The 27483-nt window shown below is 39.5% G+C and overlaps 1 protein-coding gene across 1 annotated transcript in view; it reads left to right on the top strand.

Annotated features, from left to right (window-relative positions):
- Nucleotides 1–829: 829 nt before the first annotated feature.
- Nucleotides 830–27483, top strand: part of LOC309562596 (intelectin-1-like) — a gene marked incomplete at its 3' end in the record, with an annotated part of 38750 nt that continues 12096 nt past the window's right edge. Inside the window, exons 1-5 of the mRNA XM_082266848.1 lie at nucleotides 830–905; nucleotides 2907–3074; nucleotides 6878–7125; nucleotides 7526–7684; nucleotides 9834–9954. Coding sequence (XP_082122974.1) covers nucleotides 842–905; nucleotides 2907–3074; nucleotides 6878–7125; nucleotides 7526–7684; nucleotides 9834–9954 — 760 coding nt within the window. The 5' untranslated portion in view covers nucleotides 830–841. The remainder of the gene's footprint in view (nucleotides 906–2906; nucleotides 3075–6877; nucleotides 7126–7525; nucleotides 7685–9833; nucleotides 9955–27483) is intronic.

The raw sequence follows: 27483 nt of genomic DNA, 5'->3' as shown, positions 1-27483 counted from the left end.
CTTTAATTGAGGTCTATTTCCCTACTGGGGAGATTCCACTAGGGAAATACTAGCTGTTCTGTCTCTCACCCATCACCTAGACAGGAGATAAGGGTATATCATCTTAAGGAGAATAAAGACATCATTAAAAACCTAATTGGGTCATATTCCTACCCCATTCTACTAAAAAAAAAAAGTTTTTGTTCCAGTCTCCAGATCCTTCATTGAGACATTTTGTTTTTGTAATTCCTGTTATTGCGACATACATCACAGGAGATCTCATTCTTCCCTGTTTTTAAACTTCTATATGCAAGTGAAAATAAAACATTTAATTGCAACTAGGCCAAAACAATCCAAACTAAACCTTAGACACAAAACCTTCTTTGTTATGTCAATTTAATATGTTAGATAATTGCTTATCACAATCCAGAAAACAAATATTGAAATTAGTGTGGAAGTAGGGTTGGTTATAACTATAAAAAGGTGACATCAGGCTGAATGGATCAGAGTTCAACCAGTCCTATTCAAATAACTGGAACAAGTTATTATAGTCAGTGGAAGTAGGGTTGGTTTGAAACTATAGAGGCTGAACAGATCAGAGAGTAACTAGTCCTGTATTGAAAGCATCTCTGAAGTGTAGCTGGTAACAGGACTATTTTTATCTATCTTTTTTTTTTTTTTTAGCAGAACCTTGATTATTGGTGATTTAATAATTTTATTGCAAACTCAATATGATTCTGTTTTATATTTATATATGTACCATGCATTGTTGTGTTGGTTTCATTATGTATGTGAAATATTATTATGTTAGCACAGCTGCATAGCCTAAATTCATGAATTTGTCAAATTTTCTCAGGTGAAGATGTTGGTGTACAGTCTTCTAGTCCTCTCCTTGGCACTTGCTGGAACTTTTGCTAACAAGTGTGGTGAGTATATTTCTTGTGTAGCTATGATCTACAACAGAAGTGTTCAGCTGTTTTTATTCTGGTACCCAAATATCAGTCTGCTGTTTTGCCCTTAGCATGGTCATGAAACTCCAGATGCACTTTTGACTAGAAGGTTCTAATATTTTTTTCAAATTCTTGATTAAACAATGAAAAAAGTACAGCAGAAAACAAAGTCATAAAGAAGTCAGCAAACATGAACACTACAAAGTGCAAGAGACAAAAGTCTCAACGGCATAGTAGTCAAGGAATCTCCATGCATGAATACATAACAGTCAAGATACAAGTCACCGAAGAGGTAGTCAGCAGTATTTGAAGGCACAGCAAATAACAGCTATGGTCAACGTGATTCATGGGCATAGCATGGAGGAGTAGACATATAAGATCCAAACCAAGTGGAGCATTCATCAGGAAATGAAGGATAGGGGGGAAAGGAAGACACCACGGAGAAAAATAGGGAAGAGGGGTTTCAGAGAGAGGTGGAGGTAGCAGAAGAGTAGGAGGGTAGTGTTCGATGTAGCACCGGCTTGGGGATGACAGGAAGGAGGTAGGAAGAAGGGTATGTGGAGGTGAGAGCTATGGGGAGAGCATAAGTTCAGCCCGTGCGGATGACCCCGTCAACATTCAAGCCCCAGGCTGCGGAAGGAGCCCACTCAAGGCTCGTCCTTCGCCAGAAAGTAGAAACGTGTTCCAGCAAGCCCACATCTTAGAGTATTGCTCCTTTCTACCCTGTGCGGTGAGTACCAGGTCCTCCAAGTCATTAATCTAATATTAATAAACAATAGTATCCGCGCTATGGAGAAAAAATTATAAATATAATAAATAGTAAAATGGCTGCTGCCTAACCCTAAAATATAGACTGTGAAGTCAATATTAAAAATGTAAAAAGTAATGAGGTAATTGGCGCTGCCTAAAAAGATGTGTGGAAGATTAGGGTAAAACCAATAACTTATGTATAGAAGATCCTCATATATAAAATTTGATATAAATATAAATATAAAGTGCAATAATACAAAACAGTGCAATCGCAAATCAATATATATACATATATATGTATTCTATGGAAACATAAAGTGCAATAGTGCAATACCAGTGCGCACACCACCAAATATATACATATATATACAAATATATACATATATATGCACTGGTATTGCACTATTTCACTTTATGTTTCCATAGAATACATATATATGTAGATATATGGATTTGCGATTGCACTGTTTTGTATTATTGCCCTTTATATTTATATTTATAGCAAATTTTATATATAAGAGGATCTTCTATACATAAGTTATTGGTTTTACCCTAATCTTCCACACATCTTTTTAGGCAGCGCCAATTACCTCATTACTTTTTACATTAATCTAATATTATGGCAATCCAAGGACTCTAAAAACAACTTATTTGACCCAATTCCAAATTCTACTTTTGTTCAAATTGTTAATTAAAAAAAAAAAAATATATAAAAAATGCTGGAAGACTTTAAAGTATGTAAAGATACAAATGTATATACAGAAGTAAAAAAAATAAAGCTCTAAAATATTTATTTAAATTTTGACAATTGCAACCCTTCCATTGCATTCGATGTTCCATTATATTTCAAGTGTGCTTTTTGATTAATTTTAGGATTACATTATGGTAGTTTATCTTTTATATTTGTTGTGATAATTCTGTGTTTTTGTATTTACTGTGATGATTCTGTAGCCTAAGTAAAGATATTCTGATAACACTTCTACTGCTCTGTCGCACAGCAGTGCACTATATAGTGCATGTTGCCATGGATTACATTGACAGAGCTGCAATGAAAGATGAGTTTATTTTATCATGTCAGGAGCCATTTGGAATAGAAATAATATGATAGCTTTATTTTTACATAAATGCATGTTGAATGTAATCAAACAACCCAATGTAGCTGACAAACGCAGGAAGAAAATGTACTGTATATTTGTTTCTAAGATTGTCCACACATCTTTTTTTTAGAATATGCTTCTCTCTCTGAGAAGAAGCAGACCATTCTTAACCTGTTGGCATGCTGGGATGATGACACTGCAAATGCTATTATGCCAGATTCCGGGTACCCTACTGGAGGTGTTGAATATGGATACAGGAGCTGTAAGGCAATCAAAAATTCAAACAGATATGCTAAAGGTGAGATACACATTTATAAATAATGATACACACACAAAATCAATGTATTTTCAAATACTATGAACAATAGGTCACCAAGGATCTAGCAAGTTTTATTCATAATAAAAATACTATATACATTGTAACGTAATCAATCTTTACTTTAAAAAAAAAAAAAAGAGTCAGACTTGTAGTATAATGATGACATGGCCAACTAAATTTACATTTTTTTTTGCAACACATTTTAATACAATTTGTGGGTTTGCAAAAATACCTTCATTGTAAAAAATCAATTTGTTTCTTTTGGACATTTGGAAAGTTCCCATACAAATTAGATGTCTTTCTTTTTAACCTGTACGCAGAAGCAGTTTCCAGTTGGTGTGCATTGCTTCTGCAGCAGTAACAGAACAGGGTAATAAAGAAGGATAATTTGAAGAGATGGTTTTTAATGGACTGGCTGAATATTTTAAAAGAGGTAACAGGTCTAACAGGTAGGGAAGAGAAATCCAGAGAACGTGGGATTGTATGAGAAAAAGGGATGGAGGGCCAGTTCACACCACATGCAGTTCCAGTGCATTCCAAAAAAAAAAAGTAGAACGTGCTGCATTTTTTCTGCACTGGACTATACTGAAACGTGGTAAAACACATCAAGAATGTACTGGAATACACCTAAATGCACCAAACATTCACTGGAACACAGTTTCCTAATTATGTTAAGAAAAAAGAGGGGGGAAAAGTGCACTGGACCGCATCAAAACTGCCCAAAAAAACGCATCAAAAATGCACTGGAATGCACCAAAAACGTGTTAAATGCACGCATGCAGAAAGGAAACCGGAACGCATCTGGACTGCATTTCAATGGATTGAACTAGTCATGAGGGAATATTTTGAAATATTTAGAGGTGTGCCAGATATGTAGGTGAGATAAGGCACTATGAAGTGTTTTATAGACAAAACAGAGCACCCTTATCCTTATTCAGAGTTCAGTTTGAGAAAAGTGGAAAAATTACTTGACAGAGATTGGTGGCAAATGAAGAATGGTTGGAAGTGTAGCACTGTCCCCGTAGGGCTTGCTGTATGATGACTTGTTGGCTTTCCTCTGATTACCTGCAGACAGTCACTAGGGGATAGTCCACTCATCCATCCGTACTCCCAGTTGCTTGTTACTCAATAAACAGTCCAGGGGATTTAGTATTTGTATTGTGAAATTTGGATGGGAGAAAGGAGTAGTGAGATACTCCAACTGGAACTATTCACAGTAGATAAGGACAACTCTCACTTGGCCTCACTAGGTTATTTGTGAAAGCAGACACACTGCTTTAGTCACACTGCCACTTGTATGGAACAATTAAGTCCCTTGCTCTCTCTAGCAGCAGACTTCATGCAACTACATAATCTTCCGGACACTCTCTAGAATCCCCTTGACTGACACCTGTCCACTGACTCTTCTAGCAGAAGGGGTGGCCCTCTCAGTACAGGCTCCATGACACAGATCTGTACTCACTGTAGGCAGAATCAGATCCTTTCCAGTGTCTCCCTTCCAGTCAGCATTGCAGGGCATCTGGGCTCAGCTCCTCTCTGACTCTTTAGGCTTTAAGGTCGACCACCTGAGGCTGCATAGCAGCATTTACAGAGGAGGGGCAGCCGCACCCTCCCTCCGGGACCCTGCTCTCCAGCGGAGCACTTGTGCCCTTGGCGTTTATACAGTATCCCAGCATGCACCGAGGCACTTTCCTCTGCCAATCACCAGGGCTGTAGTAAATGCCTGTGTACTCATTTGTCAAGTTTGATCCTACTGTCCAATATGTTTCCCTATTGGACCAGTGAACACTTCAGACAAACTGAACTGCACCTGAACACCATGAGCAGACCTCACTAATAGATCCTGCTCTCTGATAGGCATAGAGCAATATAAATGTACCTGGCAATCTCTATGGTAAGCAGAAAGACCCAAAAACTATACTCTCTTCTAGCACCTACCTAGGAGGGTGCTACAGAAGTATAGGAGTCTTGCAACTGCATTCATAGACTATAATGATGATGGTATTTTAAATGAGAAAAACAGTGGGTTACATCAATGGAATTGAGAAATTTTAAGGACAAAGACAGAGACGTGCCTTCCGGCACGTCTTTGATTGCCCTTCAACACGGCAGCGGGATTCTCGGGGGCACTCTCCACACAAGGTAAAATATAGCGTTTGTAAACTTCTTTATATGTGGCACACAGATTGCTGTACCCTGCTTAAACCTCTAATACCTGTATATAATGTCTTTAGGAGGCATAAAAGCCCTACATTTGGGCTTGAAGGGTAGAAAGTTACAGATTTCCCCTATCCACCTGCCAGACCAGGTGCACCTAATTACCTTAAGGTACTGTTTGATTAATTTACTTTGTCTGCTAGATTTCGCCATGTTTATACATAAGAACACTTACTAATGCACATGCCATATCCTTTTTAGGCTCAGGGTCCTACCGGACACCTGACACAAAATCTACAGGGACAATATCCTCTTCCTCTAACACAGGAACTAGCTGTCGGCCACAACATTTCTTCCTTTTCTCTATGCTCTTGTCACATGAGAGTTAAATTCTAAGGTAACAAACTATTGATTTTTTTTCCATTATACCCCTATGACATCTATTCCTCTAATCTGTAAGAAACATACATGTTTCTATTTTCTTATAGAGGTGCAAGTAAGCCTATTTCTGGAATGAACTTTATCTACCAATTTTCCTTCTTGTCATATATTGATACGGAATTCACCCTGTAACTATCTTCAGGTAATCAGTAAAACTCTTAACTCTCATATATAAATATATTTATTAATGCCCACTACTTTCTTTGGGCAATATTTATTTATATATTGACTTTCTAATCTTTTGATAGTGATGTCTCTATCATGGGACTTCCTTGATCCCTGTTCAACTATTGATCCGAAATTACAAACAAAACTTATTTCTTTGATTGCCAATCTTGACAAGAAGGTAATTAACCCTCACCGATACCAATGTTATATATCATATTACATGAACTAATGAATACTGATGAATATCCTGTTCTTTAGGTACCTAAGGTTCAATTCATTGGTCCATTGTACAAACTCTTCCCCCCAATACATCTCTCCCTTATCTCCGCGCCCTCTATGTCTGCCCGGGAGGCATTGGCTATACCCCTTAGGCAGGTGTGTTGTTTTGCTGGACACAGACATAATTATATAACAATGTGAATATAGTTTCTATGTCACTAACTCATATTTTGCTTGTGTTTAAGAAATCTCTGATACAAATTTGGTCCTGAAGAAGCACGCTGCGAAACGCGTAGACCTACAGATCAGATAGGATTCTGCAATGTTTAAACTACTATGATACTGTAACATTTATAGCATCAACCTACACATTTCTCCCACCGATCCCCTGGGATCACTTGGGTTAGAAATAGTCCTAGGTTACTAATTTTAGTAATGTTTTTTTCTTCTGTCTCTTTTTTTGTTATGTATGGTATGAATGAGGATTGTCTGTTTTGTCCTTATTTTTAATTATTTTTGAATAAAATTACATATTTTATCAATTTTGAGTCACAATGATTCATTCCATGGTGTGCCCTAGAAAGTTCAGTTTTCTTTTGTGCGGAACTAGTTGGTTGGTGTCCTCCAGTCCATAGCTCCTCATAACCTTTTTTCTCATATAATTTAGTAGTCTGTAAAATTAATGCAATTTATTATTATGCTAAAAAATGTCAGTGCATACAGTACATAACACATCTGCCCTCATTTTATTGTCTTCATATTGCGTATGAATTTTTGTTGTTACATTGTTGTTCCAGATGGAATTTATTCGCTGGCCACTGAAGATGGCGTGATCTACCAGACTTTCTGTGATATGACAACCAACGGTGGAGGTTGGACACTTGTGGCAAGTGTACATGAGAACAACATATATGGAAAATGCACACCAGGAGATCGCTGGTCCAGCCAGCAGGGAAACAACCCCAATAATCGAGCAGGAGAAGGAAACTGGGCAAATTATGCCACATTTGGACTACCAGATGGTGCAACCAGCGATGATTACAAGGTATTATAATGCATTTTAAGGAGATCATAGAACTAATATATTTTTTTAAGCTTGTGCATATACCATATATGATAAGTGGGGGCAATTTTGTAAATACTTGCTTCTCTGTTGTTGAAGGCCTATGCATATTGTTACTGTGTTTGCAGAAGATTCTGAAGTACTCTCCTTTAATCTGAAGACATTATAAATCTACCTGTTCATATGAAGTTTCTCAACCATATATTATAAAATATAAAACAAAATTGGCAAAAGCTTTCACTCTGGCTCTTATAGATCAGATAGCTTTGAAAAAAAATTGTAATCAAATGGGGGAACGTTTTACAATGCCTTCTCTTAACTAATATGAGATAATGTCTGAAAAAAAAAAAGAAATTAATCTATTTTTAAATTTGTGTTTTAGAATCCAGGATATTATGATATTACTGCCAAAGATCTGAGTCTATGGCATGTTCCCAATAACACACCCTTGTCTCTTTGGAGGAATTCATCTCTTTTGAGATATCGTACAGAGACCAGTTTTTTTACTCATGAGGGTGGTAACCTCTTCCAGCTTTACAAGGTAAATAGTTTGTGGAATATAAGAGGCTGCTATTGTTTTTTAAGTGATGTAGCTGCCACCACAAAGACACTTTCATTGAGTTGCAAAGTTTTTTGAAAAAATCTGAACACTTCCTATCCCTCTGAATATCAACTAACGGGTAAATGAAATAAAACAGGGCAAGGAGCAAAGTTCTAGCCTACTCACTAACAATTGTGCCAGTCATAATTTATTCTATTCTAATCTGGTTCAGTAAAACAATGTCTTACTGAGGGTTACTGCACTTTGCTGCTTCAATTGATAAATGAATAAGGCTTTATGCATAGTGCAGTACTGCATAGCAGCCTAGATTTTAGCACGCCATCGTCATATTAGCTATATGTGAATTTTTGGTTTCTTTGGCTACTGAAGTGTCTGCATGGCTACTGAAGTGTCTGCATGGTCATTGCACTTTTCTCAGTCCTATTAAATAAGATCATTGCGTTCATGGTTGTATATATTCAATTTCTTTGAGTGTTTTGTTTTATGTGTGGCAAAAGGGAAAGGAAATATGGGACTTTAAATGAGTACAGCTAGATATATATATTTAATTGAATCAATAACATAAATATCATATAGGACCTCGAATGGGGGGACCCATAAAAGGCTGATATTCTATGTGTGACTTATGATTTGTAGTATCACATATGTGAATATAAATAATGAGTCAATGGTATAATCCATATATAAAAAGTATTAACCATAAGAATAACATTTTCAAAATCAATAAAAATGTATCATAGATTTATTGTGATGGCACATTCTCTATAGGTACACAATCTTTACGTATAAAAAAAAAACATGATAAGACCCAGAAAATGGGGACCAATAGAGAGCTGACACAAAATCATATATCAGATTTCTAATTCATAATTAATAGTATAACATATATAAATAACAATTAACAAATCACATATACATATAATATAGATGAGAATAAATACACTGGTAATACATTCAACATAATTATTTATAAAAAAAGGCAGATTTCATATGAAATTCTAATTGGATAGAATTAGAATTCTATACAATAGAATACAATCTTGGAATGTAGAAAGCTTGAATAAAGAGTCTGAGTGATTGTCGGTTCGACGCTTTTCTTGGACCTCCGTCCATTCATCAGGAGCATAAGAAAATAGATATATCTTAGTGTGATGTGAAGAGAAAAGATGAACCTCTAACCATCCTGCTTTCCCCAGAGTGTCGATGTGGGTCCATATACAATCTATTTTCTTATGCTCCTGATGAATGGACGGAGGTCCAAGAAACGCTTTCTACATTCCAAGATTGTATACCTATATCCAATTAGAATTTCATATGAAATCTGCCTTTTTTTATAAATAATTATGTTGAATGTATTACCAGTGTATTTATTCTCATCTATATTATATGTATATGTGATTTGTTAATTGTTATTTATATATGTTATACTATTAATTATGAATTAGAAATCTGATATATGATTTTGTGTCAGCTCTCTATGGGTCCCCATTTTCTGGGTCTTATCATGTTTTTTTTTATATGTAAAGATTGTGTACCTATAGAGAATGTGCTGTCACAATAAATCTATGATACATTTTTATTGATTTTGAAAATGTTATTCTTATGGTTAATACTTTTTATATATGGATTATACCATTGACTCATTATTTATATTCACATATGTGATACTACAAATCATAAGTCACACATAGAATATCAGCCTTTTATGGGTCCCCCCATTCGAGGTCCTATATGATATTTATGTTATTGATTCAATTAAATATATATATCTAGCTGTACTCATTTAAAGTCCCATATTTCCTTTCCCTTTTGCCATATATAAGTAGGGATGGAGACAGCTAGACACTTCATAAGATATTTGAGTGGCAGACCTATCTCCCCCTAACTCCTTTGTTTTATGTGTATTCAAGGAATAGCCAAATCTAATTAAGATCACAGTACAGATCACAAAGATGATGGAATGAAATCGGAGGAATACACCAGTAGGACATTTTAGACCAAACTCTGTTGTCACTTTGCATTGTGCACCATGGACGTATGGTGTTATTTACTGCAAGAGGCTTAAATACTTGATGTAGTAAGTACATATCAATACTAATCAAAACTAATGTTTTTCCCTTACTGATAGAAATACCCTGTGGTGTACAATATTGGAGCCTGTTTGGCACACAATGGACCTGCTGTTCCCGTTGTTTATGACTTTGGAAGTGCCGAGAAGACAAGAGCTTACTACTCACCAAATGGAGCAGGTAAGATTGATAAATACACAATAATCTTTATATACTGTATGTGACTTCTGTAAAATGATGTTGTCACAATTTTTTTTTTCACTTCTCTTTATTTATTTTTTCCATATACAATAAAAAGGAGTAAACAACACATATATCACTGTTCAAAACATTTGTATACAAACTTCCCAATTCCCCTCTCTCCCCCCCCCCCTTCCCATATTTGGCCAATTTATATATTTTTTTTCTTCTCTACTCTCTATTCCTCCTTCTCTCTCTCTCCCTCCCTTTCCCTTTTATTCACTCCATAGTTCAGCGTATTCCCTCATTTTCTTAAATTCTACCCATTTTTTCCATATGGTGGAAAATATCTCTATTTGATCTTCTTCGCTACTGCTCAGAAATTCCATTTTGTGGATATATTCTACTCTTTTGAACCAATCTCTCATCGTAGGGCTTTTAGGGTTTAACCACTTTTTTGCTGCATTTACTAAATAAGGTACTACTGTATTCTTGTGTTGTTTTATTGTATTTTTTGTGCTATGGAACAGGCAGACCCATGGGTCCTCTGCCATCTCCATAACAGTGATTCCCCTTATATAATGTCTCACCTTTTGCCAATAGTCCTGTATTTTTGGCTATTCCTACTATATATGTGCCATAGTACCCTCCATGTTACACCCTCTCCAACACATTGAAGGTTTCTCTGGCTGATATTTATGCACCTTGGTGGGTGTTATATACTGTACCACCTAGATAGACATTTATGATTAGACTCTAACGATGTTTATATCCACTGCTGTTTTATGGACCACTCTCAATACTTTATTTATTTGTTTAGACAAATGATTAATCAGCGCTGACCGATAAACAAGTGATAACCCCAATTACTTGCTGAATAACTAGATAAGGGGACCAAAGGCTGCTAACATAAAGTGCATTCACCTAACTCAAATTATTCAAAAAAGTAAGGGTATGCAGCGCCAAAGGATAAATAGATTCAACCAAAGTGAATATCAAATGCCAAAAAAAAAAAATATATATATAGATAGATAGATAGATAGATAGATAGATAGATAGATAGATAGATAGATAGATAGATAGATAGATAGATAGATAGATAGATAGATATGTATATATATATATATATAAATACATTTATGAATATATATCACAATCAAAAGTGCATGTGCTCTTAAATAATGTGATAAAAATGATCCAGGGGATAAAACTAATATCCGTGATAAATGAAATATAACTTAATGGCTGATTGCTATCATAGTAAAATGCTTGTGCTTATAATATCTAATGATAAAACATTAGCATACACAAGTGGAAATAAAATGTAAAAATTGTGCAAAGTCCATAAACAATAAATCAATAATTTCCTCCGTGCTGTGCTGATATCCAGTGACCAGGTGCTGGTGCTCAAATATCATAAAGTGACTTGGTGCATCAATAGTAATGATGGCCGCTCACCTCCTGGTTTGGCTCACAAATTATAATGAGCCAAACCCGCTTTTTGCACACAGGTGCTGTATAGTAAGGGATAGGTTACTTCCTCCTGTCCTCCCTCTGGAAAAAGGTGCTTCAGGTAGGGTATAACAGCCAGGCCCACAGTGCCAAACGGCACAATAAAGGGAATAGGATGGTTACCTCATCATAATAATCTCTCCACCATCACATATGGGTGCATATGTAAAATAAACACAGCGATCTAATGCTCTCTGTAGCAACTGGTTTATTGCAGTAAAAAATACAATAAAAAACTCACATGAACTGGCACTCAGCCAGTGCAGGCATGGGCAGCAATAGTGGGTGCTACAGCGCGTGCAGGCTCCTCCCCCGTACGCGTTACGTTGAAACCACGACTTCCTCAGCAGGGGTGATGCTGACATGCTGTCCACTGTTTTATGAAGTGATCAGGCTCCTCCCTTATTTCCCTGGGCCAATCAGTGCATCCATTAGTCATGGTCCCAGGGAATGTGGTAATTGGTGGAATAATCACTGTTGAGTACTAGTTACTAATCCCCAAGACAATTAGTATGTGTGCTCCCCCTCCCTCCATACTTGGGGCCAGGGAGGTGCCTAAACTTAGAAGATGTTCACATTTTGTGTTACTATGCAGACCCGACACTCCTCTCCGTACACAGGAGGCGGAGCGGGGTGGGCCGGTCTCTCTGCTCGTTATCAGGCATAGGAAGCCTGTCTCCATGGCTTCAGAGGATGCTCTTCGGCGGGGAACAGAAGCAGGGCGGGGTTAGCCCACGCCTCAGACCGCCCACAGAAGACTATCTAAGCCTGTCCCCATCGTTACAATGACGCTTCCTCGGCGTAGACCATAAATCAAGCAATGCAAATCATCACCTCAGACTCCCATAAGCATACACACCCAGGAAATGATGCGGGCCGGTACGGGAGTGGGGATTTACAGGGATCGTGGCCCCCAAAGGACCAGAATCCTAATACAAAATGCAAATTAACGCCTGGGAAAAGAAAAAAACAGGATCCTGCACATATCAGACACCAATCCATGGCTGCCCACATAACTGTCACAATATTAAAATAATCAATAAGATGATTGATAAATACTAAAGTGAATACTGAAAAATAAGTAATTAAAATAAAATGAATTGACTGACATAATGCCTCACAATCATTATGTATCCCCCTGGTGGACACCATGATAATTATGCATGTACCACAATCACACCCTATAAGATTAAGTAACCCCTCTGACTTGCTGCCAAATTGAATAAAAATAAAAATGGTATGAATGCTAAAAGCTAATGGTAAACAGAATGCAGTGGAACATACCATATAATATGATACATAAAAAGCTAAAAAAGCTGAAAAATAATGATGAGAATAAAAAGAAAAATTAATAAGAATAAAGAAATATGAGGAAAAATAAAAAATATACATATATGACCACGCATAAATATTTAAATAAAATATATATAAAAATTCTTATGTTCAACAATAAATCTTTTTTATATATATATAAAAAAGGGAATGAAAAGAACCCGGGATCGGGGGGGGGGGGATGGGGGGGTTTCCCGTGAATTACAATATAATCTAAAATAATTTTTCACTAATAAAACAATTAAGATCGAACTCCACGTTCAACCCCTTTGGTACCAGAACTTAAGCTTCAAAAATCCAGTGCGATTCCCTTTTACTCAACTGTCTAATAAAACTGCCTCCCCTCCAATGCTTCTCCACTTTTTCAATCCCCCAGAGCTGCAGTGACCTAGGATCCTTATTACGTGCCAATAAAAAGTGTTTGGAGACATTATGTGTGGGTTTCCCTTTCTTTATATTTTTGATATGCTCGGCAACCCTAATGTTTAAGCATCTCGAGGTCCGCCCTATGTACTGGAGCCCGCATCCACATTGGAGCATGTAATTTACTCCTGTGGTGGTGCAAGTGAAGAGATCCTTAATTAAATAGTTTTTTTCCAGTACTAGTGGATGTGAACTCCTTCTTTTTCCGAGTGTTATTCACTGCATGTTTGCAGGCCATACAGCGACCACGCGAATGGAACCCTGAGAGGAAGGAGATGATTTTTCATTTTTATAGAGGGATCTCCGACCCCTGGGGCCAGTTTATCTTTTAATGTGGGCACTTTTTTTTTTTTTTTTTTTAAAGTAGTTTTTATTGAAGTTTTAGCAAACAAAACAAAATAAACAGTGCAATGTGAAATATGAAATATGAACAATTCGCACTCAAGAAAAATACAATTGAACAGTGACAAGGAAACATGTCAATACAACATTCTTTTACAGAAACGAAGGTGGTAGTATTGAAACTCGTGTAGATACAGTAACAGTAACATCAACATTGTCAAGATGAACCTGTGACAGAGTGATTCGGATACCATGTTGACCATGCTGCCCATTGAGAATCAAAACTAGTCATAGAATCTTTGACCCGTAACGTCAACAACCGTTCATATTGATAGTTAAGGTTGACTTGGGCTAGTACCTCTGTTTGGTTTGGTGCTAGACTGCTCTTCCAATGTCTGGCTATTATGAGTTTTACAGATAGTAGGATATGGGTAAGGATCGTGCGGTGGTCCCTTGGATATCCGTGGATTCCCAGGTGAAGTATGGCTAGGGCTGGTTCAGTGGGCCTGAGATTACCTGTTATATTGGACATGGTAGCAAAAATTTGCTTCCAGTAGCTAGAGATACCCACACAGGACCAAAACACGTGATATATATTGGCAGGTTGACCACAACCCCTCCAGCATAAGGGTAAATATGACGCTATAAATTTTGACAGCATGACTGGGGTCCTATACCAGCGTCATATAATTTTCTGAGCAAGGTCCCAATGGTTTGCGCAGTGAGTGGCAGCAGACACTGCTTGAAAAGATTTGGACCACATGTGGGGTGAGAATTGCATTGCGAGGTCTTTCTCCCATTTGAGCATCAGGGGGGGGGGGGGGTTTGGCTAATAACATTTTACCTCCTAGGGAGTTGTATATCAGGGAAATACCTTTCTCCTGTACTTCTGAGGCCGTAAAGAAGGCATGTAGAGGTGCAGCTAAGTTTATAACCAGCAGTGGGAATTTTTTGAGAAACCGTTGGATTTGCAAGTAAGAGTAAGACATTGACTTTGGCAGTTTGTAGTGGGAGGAGAGCTCTGCCCATGTCCTAGTAGTGCCTGACGAGAGTAACTCGTCCACCCACAGAATGCCCAGGGAACTCCATGTGTTAGTCTTTAAGTAGGGTATTAATACTTCCAAGGTTTGGAGTGGGATACGAATAGGTGCATCTACGGGGTCTGGACTAGCGGGTGACAGCAATTTCCTCCAAGCTAGGATGGTGGCTTGGATCGTGGGGGAAATGATTGTATAGCGATTTGTCACCACGAGTTCACCAGAAACAGAAGGTGCAGGGATGCAGACCGTGATAAGGAATGTGGGCACTTTTTTATAGATAAACTTTGGTATAGGGGGTAGCACAGGCCGAGAATTTTATCTCTTCTTAAAATGTCCCAATGTTTAGCAAAGATTTTTTCGATCTGCTCATGCTGAATATTGTAGTCCATAATGCATTTGTATTTGAAATTATTCCCACATACTTTAGGGTTTTTTGTCTTGAACAGATCCTCTCTGTTTAGTTCACAAACTTCCCTCTTCACCTTTTCAATCAGACCTATATCATATCCTTTTTCATGGAATTGATTCTTTAATAAATCTGATTGGGCCAAAAAATATGATTCATTAGAGCAGTTCCTCCTCAATCTGATGAACTGCCCCTTTAGTATATTAATCAACCAACTCCTATGGTGACAGCTGTCCAATGGCAGATAGGAGTTCCTGTCAGTAGGTTTAAAATGGTTACGGGTGAGTAGTTTCCCTTGATCCTTAAAAATTTCCAAATCTAAAAAAACACTACTTGTTCGTTGCTTACTGTCCAGGTTTAAACAATATTCCTGTTACTTCTGTCCATTGTATTCTTAAAAGAATTAAAAGAATCCACGTCTCCATTCCATATTATCAGCAGATAGTTGATAAATCTCTATATATCTATCATAAGTTCTTTTGGTCTATTTTTAGGATAGGTTCCTGTTCCCAATATGTCATAAATAAATTAGTGACGTTAGGGGCAAACCTAGCTCCCATCGCAACTCCTTTGATTTGTAAATAATAATTATGGTCGTACCAGAAATAATTGTGTTTTAAACAAAACTCCAAGCATTCCAAAAGATATTTCTTATGTGATTGCGTCAGATTCGACCTCTGTAAAGCTTACACCGAAGACACTAAACATGTCATTAAGTATTTTAACCAATTAGATAACCTTGGTAAATGTATATTGGCAACAGGAGATGTTGTGTCCCTCTATACCATTATAGGGTACTCACAAGCCCTCAAATCCACCAATGGGCTTTACAGAGGTCGAATCTGACGTAATCACATAAGAAATATCTTTTGGAATTGATGATTTTAATATTGTAGCAGTTATGTGGGCAGCCATGGATTGGTGTCTAATATGTGCAGGATCCTGTTTTTTTCTTTTCCCAGACGTTAATTTGCATTTTGTATTAGGATTTTGGTCCTTTGGGGGCCAAAATCTCTGTAAATCCCCACCGTTGTCTCCCGTACCGGCCCGCATCATTTCCTGGGTGTTTATACTTATGGGAGTCTGAGGTGATGATTTGCATTGCTTGATTTCCGGTCTACTCCAAGGAAGCATCATTGTAACCATGGGGACAGGCTTAGAAAGTCTTTTGTGGGAGGTCTGAGGCGTGGGATAACCCCGCCCTGCTTCCGTTCCCCGCCGAGGAGTGTCCTCTGAAGCCATGGAGACAGGCATACATCACTTCCTATACCTGATAACGAGCAGAGAGACCGGCCCACCCTGCTCTGCCTCCTGTGTATGGAGGGGAGTGTCGGGTCTCCATAGTAACACAAAATGCGGACATCTTCTAAGTTTAGGCACCCCCTGGCCCCAAGTATGGAGGGAGGGGGAGCACATATACTAATTGTCTTGGGGATTAGTAACTAGTACTCAACAGTGATTATTCCACCTATTACCACATTCCCTGGGGCCATGACTAATGGATGCACTGATTGGCCCAGAGAAATAAGGGAGGAGCCTGATCACTATATAAAACAGTGGACAGCGTGTCAGCATCACCCCTGCTGAGGAAGTCGTGGTTTCGACGTAACGCATACGGGGGAGGAGCCTGCACACGCTGTAGCACCCACTATTGCTGTCCATGCCTGCACTGGCTGAGTGCCAGCTCATGGGAGTTTTTATTGTATTTTTACCGCAATAAACCAGTTGCTACAGAGAGCATTATATCGCTGCGTTTATTTTACATATGCACCCATATGTGACGGTGGAAAAATTATTATGATGAGGTGACCATCCTATTCCCTTTATTGTGTCGTTTGGCCCTGTGGGCCTGGCTGTTATACCCTATCTGAAGCACCTTTTTCCAGAGGGAGGACAGGAGGAAGTAACCTATCCCTTACTATACAGCACCTGTGTGTGCAAAAAAGCGGGTTTGGCTCAATATAATTTGTGAGCCAAACTAGGAGGTAAGAGGCCATCATTACTATTGATGCAACAAGTCACTTTATGATATTTAAGCACCAGCACCTGGTCACTGGATATCAGCACAGCACGGAGGAAATTATTGATTTATTGTTTATGGACTTTGCACAATTTTTAAATTTTATTTCCACTTGTGTATGCTAAGGTTTTATCATTAGATATTTTCAGCACGAGCACTTTAATATGATAGCAATCAGCCAATAAGTTATATTTCATTTATCACGGATATTAGTTTTATCACCTGGATCATTTTTATCACATTATTTAAGAGCACATGCACTTTTAAATGTGATATATATTCATATATTTATTTACATATATATATATATATATATATATATATATATATATATATATATATATACAGTGGGTACGGAAAGTATTCAGACCCCCTAAATTTTTCACTCTTTGTTATATTACAGCCATTTGCTAAAATCATTTAAGTTCATTCTTCCTCCTCATGAATGTACACATAGCACCCCATACTGACAGAAGAACACAGAATTGTTGACATTGTTGCAGATTTATTAAAAAAGAAAAACTGAAATATCACATGGTCCTAAATATTCAGACCCTTTGCTGTGACACTCATATATTTAACTCAGGTGCTTTCCATTTCTTCTGATCATCCTTGAGATGGTTCTACACCTTCATTTGAGTCCAGCTGTGTTTGATTATACTGATTGGACTTGATTAGGAAAGCCACACACCTGTCTATATAAGACCTTCCAGATCACAATGCATGTCAGAGCAAATGAGAATCATGAGGTCAAAGGAACTGCCTGAAGAGCTCAGAGACAGAATTGTGGCAAGGCACAGATCTGGCCAAGGTTACAAAAAGATTTCTGCTGCACTTAAAGCGGTTGTAAACCCTTGTAAAAAAAAAAAAAAAAAAAACCTGCAAGACAAAGGCATAATGGGCTAGTATGCATCGCATACTAGCCCATTATGTGTAACTTACCTTAGAACGAAGCCCCGACACGGACCCCCGGACATCGCTGCGGGCACTGCCATGATCCCTCGCCGTCTCTTCCGGGTTCGGCGGCTCCGGCGCGGTGATTGGCCGGAAGAGACGGCTCCGGCGCGATGATTGGCCGGAGCCGCGATGACGTCACTTCCGCGCATGCGCGCGGGAGTGATTTTCCGGCAAGCTCCCGGCAAGATGCCGGTTTAGGAGATATTATTTGTACCTACAGGTAAGCCTTATTATAGGCTTACCTGTAGGTAAAAGTGTCAAAAAGCGGGATACTACCGCTTTAAGGTTCCTAAGAGCACAGTGGCCTCCATAATCCTCAAATGGAAGACGTTTGGGACGACCAGAACCCTTCCTAGAGCTGGCCGTCTGGCCAAACTGAGCTATCGGGGGAGAAGAGCCTTGGTGAGAGAGGTAAAGAAGAACCCAAAGATCACTGTGGCTGAGCTCCAGAGATGCAGTCAGGAGATGGGAGAAAGTTGTAGAAAGTCAACCATCACTGCAGCCCTCCACCAGTCGGGGCTTTATGGCAGAGTGGCCCGACGGAAGCCTCTCCTCAGTGTAAGACACATGAAAGCCCGCATGGAGTTTGCTAAAAAACACCTGAAGGACTCCAAGATGGTGAGAAATAAGATTCTCTGGTCTGATGAGACCAAAATAGAACTTTTTGGCCTTAATTCTAAGCAGTATGTGTGGAGAAAACCAGGCACTGCTCATCACCTGTCCAATACAGTCCCAACAGTGAAGCATGGTGGTGGCAGCATCATGCTGTGGGGGTGTTTTTCAGCTAGAGGGACAGGACGACTGGTTGCAATCGAGGGAAAGATGAATGCGGCCAAGTACAGGGATATCCTGGACAAAAACCTTCTCCAGAGTGCTCTGGACCTCAGACTGGGCCGAAGGTTTACCTTCCAACAAGACAATGACCCTAAGCACACAGCTAAAATAACGAAGGAGTGGCTTCACAACAACTCCGTGACTGTTCTTGAATGGCCCAGCCAGAGCCCTGACTTAAACCCAATTGAGCATCTCTGGAGAGACCTAAAAATGGCTGTCCACCAACGTTTACCATCCAACCTGACAGAACTGGAGAGGATCTGCAAGCAGGAATGGCAGAGGATCCCCAAATCCAGGTGTGAAAGACTTGTTGCATCTTTCCCAAAAAGTCTCTTGGCTGTATTAGATCAAAAGGGGGCTTCTACTAAATACTGAGCAAAGGGTCTGAATACTTAGGACCATGTGATATTTCAGTTTTTCTTTTTTAATAAATCTGCAACAATGTCAACAATTCTGTGTTTTTCTGTCAGTATGGGGTGCTATGTGTACATTCATGAGGAAGAAGAATGAACTTAAATGATTTTAGCAAATGGCTGCAATATAACAAAGAGTGAAAAATTTAAGGGGGTCTGAATACTTTCCGTACCCACTGTATATATATATATATATATATATATATATATTGGCATTTGGTTTTTTATTTGTTGCTCCTCTAAACTTGATCCCAACTCTTTTTCCCATTTATTAATGAATGGCGGTATTCCCGGTTCTATGTACTCCGTAAGTATTTTATAGATCTGTGCTATTGCATGTTTTATGGCCGTCTGCAAGTTACACAGGCGTTCAAATGAAGAAAAATGTTTCTCTGATCTAATTGGCTGAGGTAGAGTTGTCACAAAATGTCTTACCTGGGAGTACCGCCATTCATTTAATATTATTAATTCCTTTTTTGTGTTTTAATTCTTGATATGTACATATTTCCCTTTTTCATTATATCTTAAATCTGTGTATTTTTATCTATTATCCATTCTCCAAATTGTGCCCCTTTACCAAGTAAAAAATAATTTGTCCCTGTGCGTGAAATTAAAGGCAAATTAAATTCCCATTTTATTTGTTTATAAATTAAATCCTATGCCTTAAACACATTCATAGTCAACTCATGTGTATTTCTATTTAATATTCTATATTGTTGTGGTACCAAAATATTATCACTTAACCGTGTTTTACTCTTTTTATATTTGTGCACTCCACCATTCACGATAGTACTACAGCATTGTAGTACCTTTTAATATCTGGAGCAACAAACCCCCTTTTGTCTTCTCTCTACTTGGTACTGAGAATTGTATTCTTGGTTTCTTATTCTGCCATATACATTTGGTTATCATTTGTATTTAATTTTTTTAAATAAGTCTGTGGTAGATACTGTATATTAGTAACATCTAAAACCTATAAAGGATTTTTCGGCATGATCACCATCTTTACCGTATTTATTCGTCCCACCCAAGAGAGTGGTCTTTTTGTTAACTTTTTAATTTCCGTATTAATTTCATTCAGTAGTGGGACATAGTTTTCATGATCTAGATTCTTTAGAGACAGTGTTAAATTTATTCTGAGATATTTTAAGACATTTTACCCCAGGAGAATGGGAATTCTCTTTGTAAAGCTAGTTCTTCTGATTTCCTATTCATATTTATGTTTAAAAGTTTAGATATTACAGGGTTGATCTTTACATTTAAAAGTTTTCCATACCTTTTCAATTATTTTATTATATTTGGCAATGTGATTCTCGGGTTAGATACATAGATATGAAGCAAAAAGAGATGACCGCACTCCGATGTAAATCAAAATGGAGTATATTTATTCCACATCAAACAAATAGGCAAACTTGAAACATCACACTGTGAGTGCAGGACACAAAGGCAGACGCATTTCACGACTTAGAGATTTTGCTTACTCATTACCATGTCCATTCTGTGTGTGAACCTACCACAGATAAACCCATGTATGCAGCTGAAAGAGATCAAGTTCATTAGTTGATTGTTCATTCAAATAAACTGCTGCTACAAATCTGTGGCTTTGATTGCACAAACAGGATGGCCCCAAACAAAAACCAAATCAAACACACAATTCATATATATTCAGTTCATATATATTCGGTTCATATATATTTTTCATTATTATATGTATTTTTAGCACAATTTGAGAAGCACTTCTGACACGCATTTAATGTTTACATATAAAGCTTTTTGCCGGGTGATTTTAATGCATCCATGTAAAGTTTTTTGATAATATTTTGAACTACAGTATACATATATTTCTTATGTGGTCAGAATTATTGTGTATTGAGTTCTGATCAGCACAAGTACACATTTTACTTGATTTTAAATTTCAGATCAACGTTTTGTTGCATATAATCACTATATTGTGTGTTTGATTTGGTTTTTGTTTGGGGCCATCCTGTTTGTGCAATTAAAGCCACAGATTTGTAGCAGCAGTTTATTTGAATGAACAATCAACTAATGAACCTGATCGCTTTCAGCTGCATACATGGGTTTATCTGTGGTAGGTTCACACACAGAATGGACATGGTATTGAGTAAGCGACATCTCTGAGTCGTGAAACGCGTCTGCCTTTGTGTCCTGCACTCACAGTGTGATGTTTCAAGTTTGCCTATTTGTTTGATGTGGAATAAATATACTCCAATTTTAATACTCTCTTTTTGCTTCATACGACTTTGGATTGCGGATCCCACCGGCACCTGACACCCATCCCACCTGGAGCAGTCTCTCCCATATCTGGACTCTTTAGATACATAGATGTCATTAGTGATGGGCTGAACACCCCTCGGTTCGGTTCGCACCAGAACATCTTGAACAGGGGAAAAGCTCTAGTGAACATTCGAACCCTATTAAAGTCTATGGGACACGAACATGAAAAATCATCAGTCCTCATTTTAAAGGCTTATAAGCAAGTTATTGCTGTAAAAAGTGTATGGGGACCCGGGTACTGCCCTCGGGGACATGCATCAATGCAAAAAAATGTTTTTAAAGCAGCAGTGATTTTAATGATGCTTAAGTGAAACAATAAAAATGAAAAATTAGTTAAATGTCATGCCTGGGGGGTCCCCTAATGTGCCTGTAAAGTGATGCATTTGTACAATGTGTGTAGCCTGTTGCAGCAATACTGACATTTCTAAAGGAAAAATGTAATTTAAACTTGCTTGCGGCTGTAATGTATTGTTGGCTCCTGGCAATATAGATAAAAGAAAAAATGTAAAAAAAAAAGGCTTAGGTCTCCCCCCCCCCGGTCCATACCAGGCCCTTTGGGTCTAGTATGGATTTTAAGGGGAACCCCATGCCAAAATTAACCACTTACCGCCCGCCGTCATATGATGGCGGGACGGTGCGGCTATTATCCTGGGCGGCCGTCATATGACGTCCGCCCATTCAAGCAGGGCAGGCGCGCGATCGCGGGCGCGCCGCCGTGCACTGCCGGTGTCGGCGTGTCCCCGGGACACAGCCAGTCACCGGCAGGGGGGAAACAGCCAATAGGCATGGCTGTTTCCCACGTGATAGGCTGTGTTCCGATGACACAGCCGATCACAATGGAGGCGCCCGGGAGATGACCGCGCATGCGCGATCGGGAGCGCGCAGCGCGGTCATGTCGGTGGCACTGTGTTCCGTAGGAACACAGCTGTCACCGGCGGTAGTAAACAGTCACTGACAGTGACTGTTTACTATGTGATCGGATGTGAATCCATTCACAGCCGATCACAAAATGTAAACAAAGAGCAGTAACTCAGTGTTACTAGCTCTTCTCTCCTCATACAGTTTCCAGTGTGAGGGGAGAAGAGCTAGAAACATTGAGTTACTGCTCTGTACCCCTGTAAAAAGTAAAAAGCACACAAATAAAGGTCCCCCCACACAGTCCTCAGCCCCCCCCCAATGTCCCCTGTCACCCAACAGTCACCTCATCAGTGCCCAGAAATTGACACCCATAACGTTCACATGTGAGAGTAGCGATCGCAGGCAGAATAACCGCGATTCTGCCCGCGATCCGGAAATCATTGCAAATGGCGGGACGCCTGTGCGCTGCCCGTGATTTGCAATAGCACCCCAAACGCTGTGCGATGTTGCCGCCATTTCCGCCTGCCGAATCGCGGTAACATCGTGCAAACATCGCATGACGCCCAAAAAAGGTACAAGAGTTTCTTTGGGGCGTCATGCGTTGTTTGCGTGATGTTACCTCGATTCGGCAGGCGGAAATCGCTGCAACATCGCACAGCGTTTGGGGTGCTATTGCAAATCACAGGCAACGCACAGTTGCAAATTTGCAATGATTTCTGGATCACGGGCAGAATCGCAGTGATTCTGCCCATGATCGCTACGCTCACATGTGAATGTAGCCTAAAGTTCACCGGTCACCAGAGACTGCCATCAGTACCGCCGTGCACCGTCACCTGTCACCCATCAGTGACCATCGCCCGTCACCTGTCACCCCATCAATCACCGTAACCTGTCACCCCATCAGTCATCGTCACCTGTCACCCCATCAGTCACCGTCATCTGTCACCCTATCAATCATCGTCACTTGACACCCCATCAGTGATCGTCACTTGTCACCCCATCAATCATCGTCACATGTCACCCCGTCAGTGATTGTCATCTGTCACCCCATCAATCATCGTCACTTGTCACCTCATCAATCATCGTCACCTGTCACCTCATCAATCATCATCACCTGTCACCCCATCAGTCATCGTCACCTGTCACCCCATCAGTCATCGTCACCTGTCACCCCATCAGTCATTGTCACCTGTCACCCCATCAGTCATCGTCACCTGTCACCCCATCAGTAATCGTCACCTGTTTGCCATATACATGCAATCACTTACTGACCGCCTAACGACTATATGCGTCGGCCATTTAAAGCTAAATACTGGAGTTATGGCAGCAGATAGCCCCCATAACCCCGGTATTTTTTGAATCCGCGGGCGGTCGGCTTTCAGATAAGGGTGGTCCCAGTGGCGGATTCGCCGCGGAATTACCCTTACGATGCAGAGGAAGAGGTGCCCCCCCCCCTCCTGCCGCGTCCCAGACGGTTTCCCAGCTTACCGGACCCGCCGGCAGCGGGGAAAACTATCCGGTCCCGGATCCTCAGAGACAGGAAGTCGAGTGAGGGCAAGATGGCCCTCACTCAACTCTATGGTCTTGGAGGACCGGAGCTACGTCAAAAGGCGTTGCCTAGCAACCGGTTTAAAGGGCCGCTTTTTTTTTTTTGCTTTTTTTTTTTTCCTCTTTCAACAATTTTTTTTTTTTTTTTGCTTTTTTAGTGTAGTTGTGAGGTGTGAGGTCTTTTTGACCCCAGATCTCACAATAAAGAGGACCTGTCATGCCTATTTCTATTACAAGGGATGTTTACATTCCTTGTAATAGGAATAAAAATGATCAAAACATTTATTTTTTTAAACTGTGTAAAAATAAAAAAATAATAAATAAAATAAATAGGAAAAAAAAAAAATTAAAGCGCCCTGTCTCCGTTAGCTCGCGCGCAGAAGCAAACGCATACGCAAGTCCCGCCCACATATGTAAACGGTGTTCAAACCATACATGTGAGGTATCGCCGCGATCGTTAGAGCGAGAGTAATAATTTGAGCCCTAGACCTCCTCTGTAACTCTAAGCTAGTAACCTGCAGAAATTTTTAAAATGTTGCCTATGGGGATTTTTAAGTACCAATGTTTGGCGCCATTCTGTGAGCATGCGCAATTTTGAAGCATGACATGTTGGGTATCTAATTACTCGGCGTAACATTATCTTTCACATTATGGAAAAAAATTGTGCTAAATTTACTGTTTTCTTATGTTTTAGTTCAAAAAAGTGAATTTTTTTTCAAAAAACCCGCATTTGGAAGACTGCTGCGCAAATATGGTGTGATAAAAAATATTGCAACGATCTCCATTTTATTCTCTAGGGTCTCTGCTAAAAAAAAATATATAATGTTTGGGGGTTCCAAGTAGTTTTCTAGCAAAAAAAAATGATTTTAGCTTGTAAACACCAAGTGTCAAAAATAGGCCCAGTCTTAAAGTGGATAAATGGACAACTTTGTGTAAAGCGCTACTTGGATGTTAGGCCTATGTATGTGGCCAGGCTGTGAAAAAGTGTTACACATGTGGTATCGCCATACTCAGGAGGAATAGCAGAATGTATTTTGGGGTGCAATTTTTGCTATGTACATGCTATGTGTTAGAAATATTGCATAAATGGACAGCTTTGTGTAAAAAAAATGTGTTTTCATTTTCTTTCCACATTTTCCAAAAACTTGTGGAAAAAAATGACATATTCAAAAGACTCATTATGCCTCAAAAATTATACGTTGGGCTGTTTGCTTTCTAAAATGGGGTCATTTTATGGGGGTTTCCATTGTCCTGGTGCTCCAGGGCCTTCAAAAGTGCGATAGGTTGTCAGGAAATTATATGTGTAATTTGTGCTCCTAGAATGCCGGACGGGGCTACTTGGATGTTAGGCCTCTGTATGTGGCCAGGCTGTGAAAAAGTCTCACACATGTGGTATCGCCATACTCAGGAGGAGTAGTGGAATGTGTTTTGGGGTGTAGTTGCAAGTATACATGTGCTGTGTGAGAGAAATAACCTGTTAATACGGCAATTTGTAAAAAAAAAAAAAAAAAAAAAAAAATCTTCATTTTGCAAAGCATTGTGGGAAAAAATTACAACTTCAAAAAACTCACCATGCCCCTTATTAAATACCTTGGAATGTCTACTTTCCAAAAAGGGGTCATTTGGGGGGTATTTGTACTTTCCTGACTTTTTAGTGTCTCAAGAAATGGCCTTCAGTACATCAGGTGTGATCAAGTGTGATCAATTTTCAATGATTCGCACCATAGCTTGTGGACTCTATAACTTTCACAAAGACCAAATAATATACACTTACTTGGGTTATTTTTACCAAAGATAAGTAGCAGTATAAATTTTGGCCAAAATTTGTGAAGAAAAATTACTAATTTGCAAAATTTTATGACAGAAACAAAGAAAAATGCGTTTTTTCACAATATTTTCAGTCTTTTTTTATTTATAGCACAAAAAATAAAAAACCCAGTATTGATCAAATACCATCAAAAGAAAGCTCTATTTGTGTGAAAAAAAGGACACAATTTTTGTATGGGTACAGTGTTGCATGACTGAGTAATTCTCAGTCAAAGTGTGAGAGCGCTGAAAGCTGAAAATCGGTCTGGGCAGGAAGGGGGTGAAAGTGCACTGTAGGCAAGTGGTTAAACAAAAAAATGGCGTAGGGTCCCCCCAAAATCCATACTATATGAACTTCCTGATTTAAGCCATGTCTCTACATTTCCTGGCTTCCAGAATATTGTGTCTTCACCAGCCAATATCTCGCTTGTCTCTCCTGCTGCCGTCTGTATCTTTGCTACCATTCGTTACCGACATTTGGCTTGTTTCTCGACTATGCATCTGGTTGATCCCTACCTGCTACTGGACCCTGGCTTGCTAACCTCCTGGTGGGGCGATCGTGAGGACCGCCACCTGGTGCTAACACGCAGCAAAGTCCATCTCCACCATCAGGAGCTCTGGTGAATACCGGTTAGTACTTAGATTCTGCACCTCAGATGAGCCTGCGTCATCTGCCAGGGTGACCTGCCTGTTTTCCTATCCTGCTGGTTCCTGTGTAAGCTTCCACTACTATAGCAACTGGTCTTCGAGCCTGACCCCTGTTCGTGACATATTGACTGTGTGCTCGGCGGGCAAACATCCTGCTAAGTGCAGAGAAAGTTAAGTTGTTAGGCGAGTACCTGAATGGGCAATGTTTAGGCCAAACTTATGTTCGGCCTAAACCGTTCACCCATCCCTAGTGGTGCCTAAACACTTTAACCCCTCACAGTTACTCTTGCTGTGTGCAGGAACAGGCCCTGCTGTTAAAAACTTACAAACAAAAATTTAAATTACATGTACTTGTCATACAGGTGCAGAAAAATTGGGCCTTGGGTGTTGGTGGTGCCTGAACACTGTAACCCCTCACAGTTACTCTTGCTGGGCACAGGAACAGGCCCTGCTGTTAAAAATTTGGAACACAAAATGAAATTACATGCATCTGTAATACAGGTGCAGAAAATTTGGGCCTTGTGTGTTGGTGGTGCCGTAAACCAAAAGCATTGTTGGAAGCTAGCATAATCAAGATTCAGGAATAGAATAAGCAGTCTTCAAGAGATCCCAGATCACTAGCAAATTCAATCACTTACATCAGCATCAGGGGCTTGATAGCTGCTGTTGATCCAGGACTGATTCATTTTGATAAATATCAGCCAGTCAACAGAGTCTGTGGACAGACGCACTCTTTTTTTCATCACAAAACCTCCAGCAGCACTGAATGTCTGTTTGGAAAGCCTGCTGGAAGCAGGACAGGCCAGTAGCTCCATTGCATATTGAGCAAGTTCTGGCCAGTGGTTCATCCTCAATACCAGTAACCCAGTGGATGCTCAGTTGGAAAGGTCTCCAAGTCTGCTCTTGCCCCTAGATAATCCTGCACCATATGCTGCAGACACTGCAGATGGTTCCTTAAACTTAACAGCCCTGGCTGCTGAGGACTAAAGAATTGTTTAAAGGCATCGGTCCGCCGGCCACCTTCTCCACCGCTCCTCCTTTGACCGTACAAAGCCTCAGAAACACGTTGTCCAGGAAATGGTAACCTCCCAGTGT

This window comes from Pelophylax lessonae (assembly GCF_965119305.1).
Source record: "Pelophylax lessonae genome assembly, chromosome: 9".
NCBI classification, from domain to species: Eukaryota; Metazoa; Chordata; class Amphibia; order Anura; family Ranidae; genus Pelophylax; species Pelophylax lessonae.
The sequence above is the reverse complement of the archived record's forward strand: the minus strand, read 5'-3'. Positions and strand labels throughout refer to the sequence as shown.